Below are 16,716 nucleotides of genomic sequence, written 5' to 3'. Positions count from 1 at the left end.
TGTCACTGGAGACACTCTGGTCGCTCTGCTGCTCTCTGGAGCACTAGAACTTGTTGCTCTTAATGACTGTTTTGACACTTGCCACCCAACTTCCTTTTATCCTTCCCCTCACTCTCTTTCCATCCTCCAGCAACCACTAGTATAAACTCAAATTGACTTTTCTTTAACTTCCTGTATGAGAGGCAGCATGTTGTATTTCCATGTCTGACACACTGTTGTTAACATGAGGACCTCGTGCCTCACTCGTTTTGCTGCATGTATAAGGATTTCATCTTTATGGTCAAATACTCTGTTGTGTTTGTATACCACATATTCATTATCTGCTGCCTGTCAGGACGCCTAGTTTGGGTCGCTGTGTTGGCTGTTGTGTCTAGCAGTGCTACAGAGGTGTGAGTGCAGCTGTGTCTGGAGTGCATGGTTTCATTTCCTTTGGGTGGTCACTCAGGACTGGTGCATCTGATTTCACTTTTTTTGAAGAACTTCTCTGCTTTTCCCCATAATGGTTGTAATAATCTGCATTCCTCCTAATAGTAAGGCTGGAGTCCCTTTCTCTTTTTTGGATTTATTTGAAGGTCAGAGCTGCAGAAAGAAAGAGAGAGATTCCATGTACTGGTTCACTACCCAGCTGACCACAGTAGCCAGGCTGAAGCCGGAAGTTAGGTTTCGTCTGTGCCTCCCTTGTGGGGAGCAGGGGCCCAAGCACTTGAGCAGCTTCTGCTGCTTTTCCCAGAGCATTAGCAGGGCACTGTGTGGGAACTGAATCAGCCCCTGTGTGGGATGGTGGCATCACAGGCAGGAGCTTCACCCACAATGCCAGCCCTTCTAATTATCTCTTCCACATCCTTGAATTTTATTTAAGTCTTCTTATTTCTTACCTGATCTGTAATTTTGCCTTACATTTTTTGCATAAGTAGTTTTGCTTACCTTTTCAAAAAGCCACTTCTTCGTTTCAGTGATAGTTTTGTTCTTAAACCGTTATTTTGTTCAAGCACTGCAGAGAAAGCTTGCACTAGACAAATGTACTTGGAAATAGTGTAGCAAGGGGCCAGAGGCAGAATTTCCAGAGCAAAACTTCAGCTCAGACTCTGTATACAGTGTGATCAAGCCTTTATTATTGAGTGTCAATAGAATATCAGAAATCAAGGGATTTTAGTAACCTGTTCAATGCCACTTCCTGGCATGATTTTGAAACTCTTCAGAAGGGCCTAGGAGTTCAGAAAGCAAAGCAGGGGCCTTCCTGGAGCGGGAGCGTGGCAGAGCTCCGTGTGAGGCAGCTCTGCAGGGGAAGGAACAGCATACTTTCCAAAAGGCGAACTATGTACTTTCTTGACTTTGTATTTACTGGAAAGTTGCACTTGTTCACCTGCCAGTGTTTACAAAGGGCTTCTTTTCTATAGTAAAATATTGTCGTTTGTGTGTTAACCTTTTAGTTGCTTTGGTTTTGTTTTCCTATTTTCATAGTTTCGCGAGAAGCACTTTTAGATTGTATATTTAGTATCTTTCACTTTTTTGATGTAGGTGCTATTACTATAAAATTCCTTTAGAAATATTTCATTTAAAGGTGCTTTAAATTTTCCTTTTGATCTTTAGTGATCACTACTGGTTCATTCAGAACTGTCGGTCCCCATTTGTGTAATTCCTAGAATTTTCTTTGTTGTTGATTTCTAGTTTCATTACATTGTGATCAGAAGAAAAAATACTTGATACGATTTCCATTCTTTTGTATTTGTTCAGATCTTTGTGAGTCTAACATACAGTCTGTCACAAAGAATGTTCCGTGTGCTAATGAAAACAGTGTACATTGTGCTGCTGGTAGTGGCAGGCTTGGGAAGTGTCTTAGGGCCACTTGTTACTGATGGAAGTGGGGGTGCCGAAGTGCAGAACTCAGTGCATATGCATTACAATCCTGGTGTCTTCTTCATTTCTGGATTGTAGTAGCTTTTTCTCTTTAATAACTTACCTTAAGGTTCATTTTTTTCTGTTCCCTTGATTTCCATTTGTTGAAATGTCTTTTTTCATTCTTTATTTTCAGTCTGTCTACCCAGCTTGTCTTTATTGGAAAAGTGAGACTTTTTTTTGTAATGACTAGAGCTGAGCCAATCGAAAGCCAGGAGCCTCTGCTGGGTTTCCCATGGGTGGGTGCAGGGTGCCAAGGATTCGAGTCTCCTCCATTGGTTTCCCAGGCCATAAGTTAGTTAGCTGGATGGGAAGTGGAGCAACTGGGATGTGAACTGACACCTATATGGGATCCCAGCTCTTGCAGAGGGAGGATTAGCCTGCTTAGCTGCAATGCTGACCCCTGCCTTGTTTCTCCATACTGCTTGGTTCCTTGCCTTGATATGTCTAGTGGGTCAACTGTCTCGTTCACCTTAGAAGGCTCACAGAGTATTGTCTTTGAGAGTCATTTGGTTATAGTTTACTTTGGCTCTAACTTATCTGTGCATCTCAGTATATTCTCTGTGTGTCCTCTTGTGTAATCAGTAGCAGCATCCAGGGGAATGAATGGAACCTCTCTCAATCTCAGTAAAGATTTATGGGTCCTGGGGATATTAGCTGGAGGCAGTTGCTGTTGCCTGTGCTCACCAAAGTTAGGGTGGTGACAGGAATGGCTGGGCCCAAGGACACAGGATTCTGTGGCACTGTGTGCTCACTTGTGAGGGTCTGGGAATAGCATCTGCCCTGCTTTACCAAGCCTTCTGTCCTAGGGCTCTTATTGCTGGGCTCCTGGCCTGTGATGGTTGTTCTTGCGCTTCATCCCTGGAAAAGGGAGCTGCTGGAGCTCTCCTATTTACCCATTGCCTTACAGTTGGGACTCTTCCCTGGGTGTGGGGCTGGGGTTGTAACTGCCGTATTGTTGTGTATTTTTCCCTGTCTCTTTATCCTGCCATCCCAGGTCTCTGTATCCTGTGGAATCTTGGATCTCCCTGACTGAGTTCCAGTGTCCTCCTTTGGACATTCACCTCCATGTGCAGTTATTTTCGTGATGTCTTGAAAACTGATTCTAGTTCTGAAAATCATTCTTCCTTCATGACTTTTGCCTGGAAAATCATGAACCTCCTTGCTTTTTTAGTTGTAGGTTTTCTGCAGATCCAGAAAGCTTCTTTAGTTAATTTTGGTTATCATTTCTATTTCATTAGTTTTTTTCTTGGTTGGTACCACCAATTATTCTTAAACTAGATCTCAGGGATGATATTCATTAAATCTAAGAGCTAGCCTGGCAGTCTGCTGCAGTGGTGTTTGCTGGAATAGTGTCTCACAGGCACCCTGTTGTACCTCTAGATCCCCTTAGCGGATAAACCAGTCCAGTGTAAGTCGTACGAGGACCCCACTGCACAACAGTAGGTAACTGATCATCAAACAGTATGGACCTATCTTAATATTTTCAGTAGTTTATACTTTTTCATTACTGTTACTTTAATTTTGTATTTGGGGGATACAGTGTGATACTCCAGCACAAATGTGATGTGTAATGATCAAACCAGGCTGTTAGCATTTCCATCTCCTTAAACTTCTTGAAAGATTGTGGTTAAAATATAGGAATTATACATATTTTGGGGGTAGAATATGATATTTCAGAACATACTTGTCCACTTTCTTATTTCTTTGGAGACTTCAAACTCCTCTCATCTGATTCCTGGTAAGATAGATAATAGGTTATTTATGAAGTATGATGTCCTTGCTGTGCCGTGGAACACTGGACCTTACTCTGTGTTTTGGTACCTGTTTTTCAACTCCATAAACTTGTTTGTCAAGTTGAAGTACCTCACTTAGCCACTTACTCTGTGAAATCTGCAATATACTGCCTTTACCATGGATTGTAACAACGTTGTATATTTTCCAACATTTTCTTATATTGGTTTGTTAAGCTTTTTTGTAGTCTGCTTTTGTTTTGTAGAGGATCCATTTTGCGTGCCTTGCTGAAATCCTGAAACTTCTGTATTAATAAACAAATGCTCCTCTCCCAGTGCTTCATGGAGCTTTGTGTCCAAGAGTCCATGGTGACTCTTTCCTTAAATTCAGGAAAGTTCCCATTGTCTTCATGGGGAAGGGTCTTGGGCCTAGAGATTGAGACTGTTGTTGAGGCAGCAGTAGCAGCAGCACCCCGCTTAGAGTGCCTGGGTTCAGTTCCCAGCTCTGGCTCCCCCCCACAAGCAGACTCTGGCAGGCAGCAGTGTGGCTGGAGTAGCTGGGATTCCGTCCCCCACACACAGAAGAGCTGGACTGTGTTCCCTGTTGGGATTGCAGCCTAGCCCAGCCCCACCCATCAGGAGTACTGGGGGACGCAGCTGGTGCGTGGAAGAGAACTCTCCCGCCCCCTGGGCATTGCTTCTCTCCCTGTCTGTCTGGTATGCATATGCAAGTGTGTACACACACGTACATCTTTCAATAAATTAAAAACAACCAAAATCCGTCTTTCAAGTGTAAGGTTTAAAATAAGTTTGCTATGTTCAGTTCTGGGCGGCTTTCTAGCAGGAGCTGGTGTAGCGTCTGTTGACAGTTCATTCTTCAGTAACAAAAGCACGCCTTCCACCCAGGGAGGGGTGGTCTTCCGGGTCTGAGATGAAGTTCCTGGCTGTAAGGGGAGCCATTATAGGGAAAGTTAAGATGCCAAGCTAAATGTCTTAATGTAGGTATTGAAGAAGTCCATGAGGACTGTTTTTTGTTTGTCTTTTTGGAGACTTGGAGAAAATATTTTTAAAATATACAAAGGATAAAAAGCTGTACAGAAGGATTCCATCTATACTTTTTCAGTGAATTCAGTTTGCTTCAGTACAGGGTGTATGATTATGAGCTATTCCTCGGGTGATTCCTCCTTTTGGAACTTCTGGTGAACAAGAGTGGCCATGTACCACTCCCCTTCCCCTCCTACCCCTTCCACTTTTCCACCCGCCACCTCCTCTTGTATTCTTGGGTATCGCTTTGCTTTCACTTCTACAAGCACTTATTTTGCACAACCATTTATTGTTCATCCTTTTATATTTCATCACCAGGTTGCAAGTCAGTTTTCTAAAATTGTTAGCAGATGCATGTTAGATCTTTGGGCTTTCCTTTTTTCCTTTCACATTACGAACATACTTTTTAGACTCAAGGGATATTAGCCCAGAAAGATTGTTGGCTCATTTTCATTTTTCCTTCACGACAAGGATAGTTTCTTTGATTTGCTGAGTGCTCACACTACGTGGAATGATGGGATAAGCATTTTAAAGGTACCATGTAACCTACACAATAGTCTTGTTAATTTGGTTTAGCTGTGATAAAGCTAGTCCATGACAGACTAGTCTGTGGCTGTGAAGCCAGGCTTGTTAGACCTTGAGACATGCCCTCGAGCCACAGCCCTCACTTTGTATTAGAGTCGTGTCCTAATACCGCGGCTGCTGTGTCCTGATGGGCCTTGCAGCGTGACATCCCTGACTCGCGTTTCTTCACCTTACGGATAATTCCCTCATAAGATGGCTTTGACCTAAAACCAGACAAGGCGTTTAGAGATTCTGATTTTCAATTTGTCATTTGCATAAAGGGCCAGAAAAGAATCAGAACAAAGCGGTCACTGACAGCCTTTCGCTTACTACTTAGTATCATTTCAGCTAGGAGAAGAGGGAGGTGGAGGGAGTCCAGTTGGAGCGCAGCAAGAGCCGCATGTGCTGCCTCCTTTGCTCCGGGACCTGTCTTGCTCGGCTGACCTGCTGCACACGGGCCCCCTTGCATTCTGTGGGAACAGCCCAGTGCGAAGCAGAGTCCACCCTGTACAGCAGCAGCAGACAGAGCTCCTTCTATCAGGAAACTTCATGTCTGCTTCTGATGGTGTCTACTGAGGATTTATTGCCTTGATGTTGTGAAACACTGTGCATGTTTCTGTCGGGATGATCTTTATCAGAACGATCTTATAAGCATTAATCATCTCTACCTCACTTCTGTCCTGAGCCAAGACAAGACTTTTAATACCTCTGTTATTAAACAGAATTAGCGTGCGTCTGGGCATATTTGTACTTATTTTGAATAACTGTATTGTTTATTTAATTTATTTATGTTTTAAGAATCTGCTTGCAGAAGAACGATATTATTCTATTTAAAACCAGGTGGTCCCAACTAGAAACCATTATGCTCAGCGAAATGAGTCCATCACAAAAGAATAAATACTATATATTCTCTCTCATAAGGAAGCCAACATGGAAAGGGTAACTCCAATAGTCCATTGAGTGTCTGTTGGCTGTTTTGGCTGTGTCTCAGCTGTTTTGATGTTTTTATGTCGGTTTATTTGCTTCCAAATAATTTCTTTTCTCTAGTGGAGTTCATCAAGTGCCCATGGAGTATGCAATGGCAGCATAGTTCCTAAGAGACTTCTGTGTTTCCTTTTAGTTAAGCATGTGCTGCCTACTCAGTGGCACATTACTTAATCAAGGTGCTACAATTTGTTGTTGACGTTGTTGCTGTTGTTATTCATGCTGTGATTGATGTGGCTGTTATGAAATGATGTCAATCCGAAAAATAGCTAAAAAAAATGTTCTAGATATGAGAAAAAATGTCTTTGGTATTTTGAGATTGCAATAAGCTTGTAAATTGCTTTAAGTACGATGGATATTTTGATGATATTAATACTTTCAATATATAGGAATTTGATTTTAACAGATAATTTTGTACTATGACTGTTTACTGTTAGTACCAGGTATGAAATATGGCTTTTTGTTATTGTTATACTTTTGTTTTCAAAAGATTAATTTTTCTGGCCGAAAGTCTTAATTATTTTAGAGGTAATCTGTGACTACTTTGCCATGTGTGTGTTTTTCCTTTCTTCCTGCGTGTTCCATGAGGAAGATATTCTGACTTTGTAGATGAAACATGCTTATGCTTTATTGTACAAGAAGTCTTATGTTTTTAAAGCAAATAAAGGTGTTTTAAAAAAAAAAGAATCTGCTTGCTTCTGCTGCATTTATAGAGCCTCCCCTAGTTTCTGATACAGTGTTAGGTATTGAATATATAGTTTCTGAATGAACATCTTCCATGCCATGTAATAGAGGCAAGCCTTTGCTGTCCATCCTCAAAGCATCAGCACAGGCAAATACACCTTTCTTTCTGTTTTTGCCTAAGAATCCAGTTAGTAGCAAAACTATCTGCAGATCCAGTTATAACTTAATACTACTGTTGTCTACCATGTTCATTAATATTAACGAAGCCCAGAAATTGATGATATTTTGGTAATATATTTTAGTAATATATGTTTTTAAAGTATTAAATAACTTTCCAAGTCAATAAAGTAAAATTTCCATTTTTTTGAAGGCTGAATTCTTTATTTGAAAGGCAGTGTTAGCGTTTTCCACCCACTGTTTCGCCCTCCAAGTTTCGTCAACAAGGGCTGGACCAGGCTGAAGTCAGAAGCCTGGCATTCTGCTGCCCCCTGTGCATGGCAGGGACACAGGCACTTGAGCTGTCTTCTGCTGCCACCAGGATGAGTCAGCAAATACAGGATTAGGAGCCAAGTTCCTTGGATTGAAATGGCACTCAGATGTAGGATGTGGGCATCCTGTTACTCATCTTAACTGCTAAGTAACAATGCCTATCCAAGAAATAGCATGGAAATGCAGTGATGGAGTGAAGAGTTCTAAATATTTATCAGATAGTTATTTAATCAGAAACAGAGGATGGAATATGGATTTGAAAAAGACTTATTAGGAGGAAAAAGAATACAAAGTGTACAGCAAACTATTGTTTCTAGTGTGGAAGTGGAAATTGTATCATTTTAATTTTATAAAATATGCACAGATTTCAGATAATTCTTGGGAACATCAGGGTTTAAGGGAATGTCTGTTAAGTGCTGCCATATTTTGCTAAGCAAAAATACCTCGATCTCTGGACACTTTTTAAAGAAGAAAACCTTACCAGTCCTGCTTTATCTGTTTGCTCACAGTTAACACTTGGTGAAGTAAGAGGAGGGACTGAAATCTTGGACTTGAGTAAATTAAATGTGGGAAGAATGATCATGTTGGGGTTTTGGGAAATATTTGCATATTTGAAATGTTTTCATGGGGAGAAGACTAGACTTTCTGTTTGTGAGCTCAAAGGTGAGGAGCGGGATCCATGGGTGGATTTTTGGTTCAGCAAAGTGACCTAGCATTCAGAGCACTTCAAACTTAGCTGAGGGGGAAAACAGTGATGACAGAACTGCAGTAGAGCAATGGGAAGCAAATGCTTATAAGTTGTACCATTTATAATAGCACTGAAAACATAATATGCATATAAAAAATTTAGTGAAAGATGTACAAGGTATCTTAAAAATAGCATCAATGAAAAATATTAAAGAAGATGAATAGAGATATTTGTCCATGTACTGGAAGACTTGATAATGTAAAGGTGTCATTTCTCAATTTATCTACAGTCTGTAGAAAGTTTAATTAGTGTATCTTGGTTTTTGTTTGTTTAATAGGCAGGTTCTGTAATTCATGTGGAAACATAAAGGAGTAGGAAAGACCAAAGCCGTCTTGAAGAAGACCCGACTCAGGTGCAGATGTCAGGCTACTGAGGAAGGGATTGATGTGAAAGCAAGCCAGTGGGACAAAATCGTCCTGTTTCCGTTTAAGCTGGCACCACAGCCAAGTGGGGAGAAAGATGGTTTAGTAAACCCTTACAGCAAAAACAGGAATGTGCAGTCTTACTTCATACACACTCAGAAAATCCAGGCATATCATATGAGCATGAAAGGTTGGAGAGCGGAAGGTACTCTTCACATCTTTTGGGTAAGCCTTAGTAGATATGTGGAACATTAGCCATCAGTGGAAGTAGCCCTAGTTTAAACATCATTATAATCAAGAACTTGTGGACCCTCTGAAGAGAGTGAAAAGAGAGACGTGTGGGAGGAGGCCATTCTAATTTGTATATTTAATGTAGAACTCTTAACCAGACTGTGTAGAGATCCCAATTATAATAATCAGTAAGGAAAAGGCAAGACAACTCGCTAGATAGAAAAGTGGCCTTAAAACATGAAGAACCCTTTAGAAAAGATGTCTACTATGTGGACAGAAAATGCAAGAAAAGTTTGTCACCTTCAGTAGCCATAAAATGTAGTTAAGATGTGCCATCATCGCTCACTTGCTGGTGCCAGCCGTTGGTGAGGATGTGCTAGTGTAGCCTGCAGGAGGCTAGGCTGGAGTGAAGAGCCAGGAGCTTCATCCACAGTGGGTGGAAGGGGCCTAAACACTTGAGTCATCTCTCCCTGCTTCCCGGGTGTGTTAGAGGGAGCTGAATCAGAACTGGAGCATCGTGGAGCGCAACCAGCACCCACACAGGAGGGCTATGCCACAGCGCCAGCACCCCCACGACTGTTACACACAGGAAGAAGGCGGAGACAACCATAGCTGCACATAGCAGCATGTATATATCTTACAAACATGCTAGCACGACAGGAGATAAGCGCCAGACAGCATGTTTTTTTTTTAAATACTATTCAAAACCAAGGTCCGTGAATCGCTGGTGTTGGTCGTCCGGAAGCGGGCTCACCCTGGTGGGTGTCACAGGAACAAGGTCTCAGCCATGTCCTGTATTGGGACCTGAGTGTAAATTTCGTGGGGACAGTTGTGGAAATTCAGTGAGATTGTACACTTTGTGTAAATCTGGCCGTCTAAGGCAAGAAACCTTACTTAAAAATACACATCCTTCGAGATCCTGAAGCCTACAGTAGGCAGTCCTTGGGTGAGGACGTGTGATGGAGTTCAAGTATTCCTGGAGAATAAAGAGGAAGCAGTGCCCTTCTGAGCTGGAGTGCCTTCATTAAGTACTTTCTAGAAAAACCGTTCTGTTCTAAGGGATCTTAGGGAGATAATTGTTGACATGCTCCAAGAGCCCAAGCACAGCAGTCATCTGCCAGAGTGGTTATTTTAGGAAATAACAGCGAGCCAGCTTTGGATTCAGAAGCTGCAGCGCATAAGCTGAAGCATGTAGATCTTGTTTTTATCTGCACAAATAAAGAACAACAGAAGCATTTGCATTCCTCCTGGTTTTTTGTTTGTTTCTTTTTGTTTACTCGTTTCATATCCTCTTTCATAGAAAATTGCATTAGCTACTTGACAAGCCAATATGATTAATTAATAAAAGGCTGAAAGAACCAACCACAGCGGAGACAAAAGGAGAGAAGAAGTATATTAACCTCTAAGTAGTAAATACTTTGGTCTGCTCCTTGGCTCTTTTCCTTTTATAACATTCTAAGCAGAAAGGGAAACAAATACAGTTTTCTAAGATGAGAATTATTGACTTTGCCATTAAAACTCTAGCACAGTAGCTCAGCTGCTAAAGCTCTTACCTTGTATGTGCCAGGATCCCATATGGACACCAGTTCAAATCCTGGTGGCCCCACTTCCCATCCAGTGCCCTGCTTGTGGCCTGGGAAAGCAGTCAAGGACAACCCAAAGCCTTGGGACCCTGCACCTGCATGGGAGACTCCAAAGAGGCTCCAGGCTCCTGGTTTCTGATCAGTGCAGCACCGGCCGTTGCAGCCACACACTTGGGGAATGAATCAACGGACAGAAGGTCTTTCTCTCTGTCTCTGGCTCTGGCTGTCTGTCTCTCCTCCTCTCTGTATATCTGACTTTCCAATCAAAATAAATAAATCTTAAAAAAGAATAAAAAACTCTAGCACATATTTCTTTTGTTTTTTTTTTTTTAAGATTTATTTATTTTATTACAAAGTCAGATAGAGAGGAGGAGAGACAGAGAGGAAGATCCCGTCCGATGATTCACTCCCCAAGTGAGCCGCAAAGGCCGGTGCGCGCCGATCCGAAGCCAGGAGCCAGGAGTTTCTTCCAGGTCTCCCACATGGGTGCAAGGTCCCAATGCATTGGGCTGTCCTCGATTGCTTTCCCAGGCCACAAGCAGGGAGCTGGATGGGAAGTGGAGCTGCTGGGATTAGAACTGGCGCCTATATGGGATCTCGGTGCGTTCAAGGCGAGGACTTTAGCCGCTAGGCCACGCCGCCGGGCCTCAAGCATATATTTCTTATCTGATGCATTAAGCAAGCAACATTAAAGGACATAATGGGGATCATTGTTATAGGATAGTAGGTAAAGCCACTGCCTGCAAGATTGAATGTATGGGCACCAGTTCAAGTCCCTGGTGCTCTGCTTCTGATCCAGCTCCCTGCTAATGCACCTAGGAAGGACTGGAAGATGGCTCTGGTCCTGGGGCCCCTGCACCCACATTCTGACTTCTGGCTTCTGACTTCAGACTCGCCCATCCTTGACCTTTGTGGGCATCTGAGTGAATCAGCAGATGGAAGATTCTCTCTCTCTTTCTCTTTCTCTTTCTCTTTCTCTTTCTCTTTCTCTTTCTCTTTCTCTTTCTCTTTCTCTTTCTCTTTCTCTTTCTCTTCCTCTCTCTCTCTCTCTCTCTCTCTCTCTCTCTCTCCTCTATATCTCTCTTTTTTCTCTGTAGCTCTTTCAAATAAATATTTTAAATTTTTATAAGGCATGTTTACATAGAGAAGGAGAGACAGAGAGAGGTCATCCACGCACTGGTTCACTCCCCAAATGGCCACAGTGGCTGGAGCTGAGCTGATGGGAAGCTTAGAGCCGGGAGGTTCTTTTGAGTCTCCCACGTGGATGATAGGGCCCAAAGCTTTGGTCCATCCTGGACCATTTTCTGCTGCTTTTACAGGCCATCAGTGGATTACAGGATCTGAAGTGGAGCAGCGCCCATATGGGATGCTGGTGCTGCAGGAAGAGGAAAGGATTAACCTGTAGAGCCACTTTGCTGCACTGGCCCTGATCTTTTCTTTTCAAAGACATGATGAAGTGTATGTTTAATGGTAGATGATGAAGCAAAAATGCAGATTGAATTTGCACCTTGTTTCTCATAGTGGCCTTTAGGAAAGACCAAGGGGAACATTGCTGTTCACGGGGTTTACTTAACTGGAAAGGAATCGGCGCTTTAAGTACCCCATCGCCACCCCTTCTATCTGTTTGGTGGAGATACCTAGAACTGGGGACTCTGGTGCTGCTTTGAGGAGACTAACTTCTCAACTGTGTTCACCTGCGCAGGTACCCGTGAGGACTCTGCCGTGCAGCAGGCACAGCGGCGCTCTGCTGTCTTTCTCTCCTTCAAGTCTCCGATTCCGTGTCTGCCCTTGCGCTGGGAGCAGCAAAGCAAGCTTCTTCCAACAGTCGCTGGGATTCCTGCCAGCAAGGTTTCCAAATGGAGCACAGATGAGGTACACATCCTTTCCTTTGTCAGCGCCACGTGCAGGAGCCGTGGCCCCTACAGAGGTAGACATAGCAATGTAGGGTTTAGTCTGTGTTTTGAGCCGGTAGCATTTAGATTCTGCCTTTCTTTCTCTTTTTGTTTTTCTTGTTTTAATGAAGAATTTTGATCTTTTGACAGGTGTCAGAATTCATACAGAGCTTACCTGGGTGTGAGGAGCATGGGAAGGTATTTAAAGATGAAGTAAGTGTACCACTAAATCATAGTATGTTCCTTCATGACATAAGAGTACAGAAATATCATGAATGGTGAAATGTGTTGAATTGGTAGTCAGGAAGAGATGGTTTTTGTTGAATGTGACAGATTGACTCATAGTTATCCAATAGGCAGCATTAGCATTTGTGTAAAATATCTTCTTATACATTGAAATGCAAAGGAATTTTTGTAACAATACAATTTTCTAATGCTTATGGTAAAAGTACTGTCATTTAAAACTCAAGCAGGGGAATAACTTTTTCTTTTAAGACCTAATTATTTTTATTGGGAAGTTAGATAAACAGAGAGGAAGATCTTCTATCCAATGATTCACTGCCCAAGTGTCCGCAACAGCTGGTACTGTGCCAATCCGAAGCCAGGAGCCAGGAAATTCTTCCAGGTCTCCCACGTGGGTGCAGGGTCCCAAGGATTTGGGCTGTCCTCGACTGCTTTCCCAGGCCACAAGCAGGGAGCTGGATGGGAAGCAAGGCCACTGGGATTAGATGGAACTGGCGCCCTTATGGGATCCCGGTGCGTGGTGTGTGCAAGGTTAGAACTTTGGCTGCTAGGCCACCGCCCCGGGCCCGGGAATCCCAGTCTCTACAAAATTGTACCACATATTCAAAAATTCAAAAGAAAAGAAAAAGTACACCATTGTCTAGAAGCATCGACTTTTCATATCTGAAAAGGCACACGGGCTCATGTTGTGGCTTGGTGGCTGAAGGCACAGGCGGTGACAGTGACATCCTGTATGCATGCTGGTTTGAGCTCAGGCTGCGCTATTTCCCATCCTGCTGCCTGCTAATGCACCTGGGCAAGTGGCAGAAGGTATCCCAAGTCTTGGGGTCCCTGCACGTACCTGGGAGACCCGGGTGAAGCTCCTGGCAGCTGGCTTTGATGGGCCCAGTCCTGGCCATTGCAGCCATTGGGGAAGGAACAGCAGGTGAGCTACCTCTCTGTCTCTTCCTTGCTCTCTACCTCTGCCTTTCAAATAAATAAATAAATCATGAGAGGAAAAAGAAAACAGAAAAGGAAGAGCCCACAAAAACGAGGGTGTTCATTACTTACGGAGCAGAAACAAGCACCGGCATAGTCAGTCTGACCGCCAGGGTCATGTTCTGGCTGCACAGGGTCAGGTGTTCTGCTTGACGACTGATACGGTCTTGCTAGCAATATACTGAGGACTTCACAAAATTCCTGGAAAATTCACTTTATCTCTTTGTTTGCATTAAATTTTTTTAACCTGCATTACCACATAGCTGATACATGTGCCTGAATTTGTTCATGTCTGCAATTGCTTGTCTGTGCGTTATCTTTCCCAGTTTGAAAGTCCATCATGATATGAGCTGGATTTAACGTATCCCAAATTTTTACATATTCTGACTGCCTCAGCACCTAATTAGGAATTTCAAATAAATGTGTTTTCCTTTCCTCCCTGCTCATATTTTCGGTGGGATTATAGATCAGGAAACGCCGTGTATGCCAGTGTCCATGTGTGCGTTTCAGCCTTGCCATGCAGGGCAGCCGGCTGGCAGCTGAAGCTGGAATACGCAGTCACCACGCACTGCCTCCAGTTAATCCGCTTTCTTTTGTCTTTTCCTCCGTTCCAGCAAATTGATGGGGAAGCATTTCTACTGATGACCCAGACGGACATTGTTAAAATCATGAGTATTAAGCTGGGCCCCGCTCTCAAAATTTTCAATTCCATCCTGATGTTCAAAGCAGCAGAGAAGAATTCTCACAACGAACTTTGAAGCTGGTGAGTTCGGAGGGCCCTCAGCTTCCCGCTTAGAGCTCATGTTTCATTCAAAGCACAAGGACGGTTCTAACTCCTAAGTGAGAGGTCTCCACAACTCCGAAGAGCAGCACTACCGGATTATTTATATTCCTCAAGAGACAATGTATAGGAATTCTTACGAAAGTGCTTGAGCTTTGAACCCGGTACTGTGGAACAGCAGTCATCTTTTAGTTCTGTTCACTGAGCTAAATTTATCTTTGTAAATCTTTTTGAGGCCAGGGCGGGTTGGGAACAAGGGGGATTCATTAATTATTTATGGATTAAGGGGAGGGGAGACAGAATAGAAATTTTGGCATTTTGTAAACATTGTTGAATTCTCTTTCACGGACAATGTTTCCTTTTCAGTACTTTCGGAAGCCTTTTTATATACTCAAATATCAACTTTAATCGAATTGGCCAAGACCTGGCTAACATTAGCCACTGGGACTGTTATCTGTATTGTTGCTTTCGTGCCATATTTTGAATTGCAACATTATGCGAAGAGTAACTTTTCAAGTCATGATACTGCTTATCCGCTTGTCATAATATTTGTTGGGGCTGAATAGTTGTAAAAAATACAATCAGTGGTTTTACTTTTGCACGCATTACAAAATGTTAAAGTACTTCTCACCAGCATCTTTACTATAACTACCAAAAACATGTATATAAAAGAATGAAATTAAAAATGAAATATATAAACATAATCAGCTAGGTAGCGTATTGGAGTGGCATCAGTCACAGGTGGTATTGGAGGAGTGTGCAGTTGCATTGGGGAGGCTGTATAGAGGGGTCTTGAACTATGTATGTCATTTGCATTGGGTTTTTCTCTGTTATTGAAGTAACTGTGGTGTTTTACGGAGATGAAAGCCTCATTCTGTCACAGAAACACTAACCAGAAAGACCTCTTGTCTGACCTTGTTGCATCCTCCAAGCCCAAATGTTTTCTTCAGGGTTGGCTGAAGAGAGTCTGTACAGGTGTTACTGAAGAAGCAAAGTATGAGGGGCAGCACCGTGAACACGAAATGCTCGAGGCCCGCAGAGTGGGGAAGTGATTTCCTGAAGTCATTATTCAGGAACCTCCTTTCTGGAAGGCTTCCTTTTTCTGTAGCACCTCAGTGTGTGTGAGCATACAAATGCACTTTAAATGAAACCCTTGATTGTCTATCAACCGATAGCTGGTAGTGTTTCTTTTGCAAGAATGCATTTCTAAAGCAAAAGGTAAATTATTTTGAAATTGTTTGGATGTACTTTCTAATTCCAGGATTAGATGCTTATCAAGGACTATTTTAAAAATAGTGAAGTAAGATTGTAGCATGCTGTCTGAATTCTAGGGAAGTTCCACCTCTTTCCTTATTTAGCTCCCAGTTTTCCTGGTGTTGGACTTCCCTGGGTGTCCGCAGTTGGAAATCTGTTAATAGCTATTTGCATTTGTCATGATTCAAGGTTGTAAAACAGGGTCGGTGACATCTGCAGTGTCCCATTCATTTCTTTGCATGAATCTACTCAAGTTTTCATTGTTGTTTTTCCTTCTTTTTTATATTCAGTTCAGAATTTGTACATTCAAGTTGCACATGTTATATCTAATATGAATGAAATAAAATCTTAATTGCAGATGCTTTTTTTTACATATGTGTGATTTCTCAGAGAGCTTGTCAAATAGGGGAGAAAGAACAAAAGCAAGAACATCACACATATGGGCTTTAAAGAGCTGTGAACTGTAGGATTCCAGATTCCCTGACTGTGTCCCAAGGAGATGCAAGCTGATGAGAGATTGAAAATTATAATCTTGGGTTAAGTAAGATTTATGCTCATTGAGAATTTGTCTTTTGTCATATAAAGCAAAGAGTGTATCAAGAAGAATTCTTAAATCTTAGTGGAAGCATCCGCTCATTCTAAGCAACACATTATTTGTTAAAGGTGAGGCACTAAGCTTCCTTAGGGAGGTACAGGATTTCACAAGAAAAGAAAAATTTGTCCCAACTCTATCAGGGGTAAAACAGAAGCAATAAGGAGCCGTGGTACAAAGAGACCCTTGAAATGAGAGCAAAAACAGAGGGTAGAAAATGTGGACCCTCTGACTATAGGGAGGTCCCCATAGGCTACCTTTCTTTTTAGGGAAAGAATTGGGAAGAAAAATGAGATAAGCTCACACCCTCTGGTGTTCACTCTCTAAATACCCAGGAGCCAAAACCTCAAGCCAAGTCTCCTACACATTTGGCCAGAACATAGTTTGCTCGAGCCGTCACTGCTGCCTCACAGCATCCGCATTAACAGTAAGCTGGAGTGGAGGATCAGCACCCAGGCCAGATATCTAACAAGAGCACTAGGATCTTAGTATCTCAACACTAGGATAAACACCTCCAAGACTTCAATATTCCATTAGGAAATGCGTTCAGTGAGTAGGTTCAGCCCTCAGAGAAAATATAGTCGAGCTAATGTGCAATATTTAGCAAGTGGCAGGTCCGTACATGTGCTAAGAATAGAGAAACCATTAAAAGACAATA

General features: G+C 42.5%; 1 protein-coding gene across 9 annotated transcripts in view; it reads left to right on the top strand.

Annotated features, from left to right (window-relative positions):
• The window catches only part of L3MBTL3 (L3MBTL histone methyl-lysine binding protein 3), a 107,773-nt gene extending 91,948 nt beyond the window's left edge, over positions 1-15,825 (top strand). For all 9 annotated transcript variants that reach the window (XM_058675983.1, XM_058676089.1, XM_058676041.1 and 6 more), the window contains 3 exons: positions 12,021-12,190; positions 12,361-12,423; positions 14,046-15,825. In XM_058675983.1, coding sequence (XP_058531966.1) covers positions 12,021-12,190; positions 12,361-12,423; positions 14,046-14,189 — 377 coding nt within the window. In that variant the 3' untranslated portion in view covers positions 14,190-15,825. The remainder of the gene's footprint in view (positions 1-12,020; positions 12,191-12,360; positions 12,424-14,045) is intronic.
• The last annotated feature ends 891 nt before the right edge of the window (positions 15,826-16,716 follow it).

This window comes from Ochotona princeps, chromosome 1 (assembly GCF_030435755.1).
Source record: "Ochotona princeps isolate mOchPri1 chromosome 1, mOchPri1.hap1, whole genome shotgun sequence".
Lineage (NCBI taxonomy): Eukaryota > Metazoa > Chordata > Mammalia > Lagomorpha > Ochotonidae > Ochotona > Ochotona princeps.
Note: the sequence above shows the minus strand (reverse complement) of the source record. Positions and strands in the feature narration are given on the sequence as shown.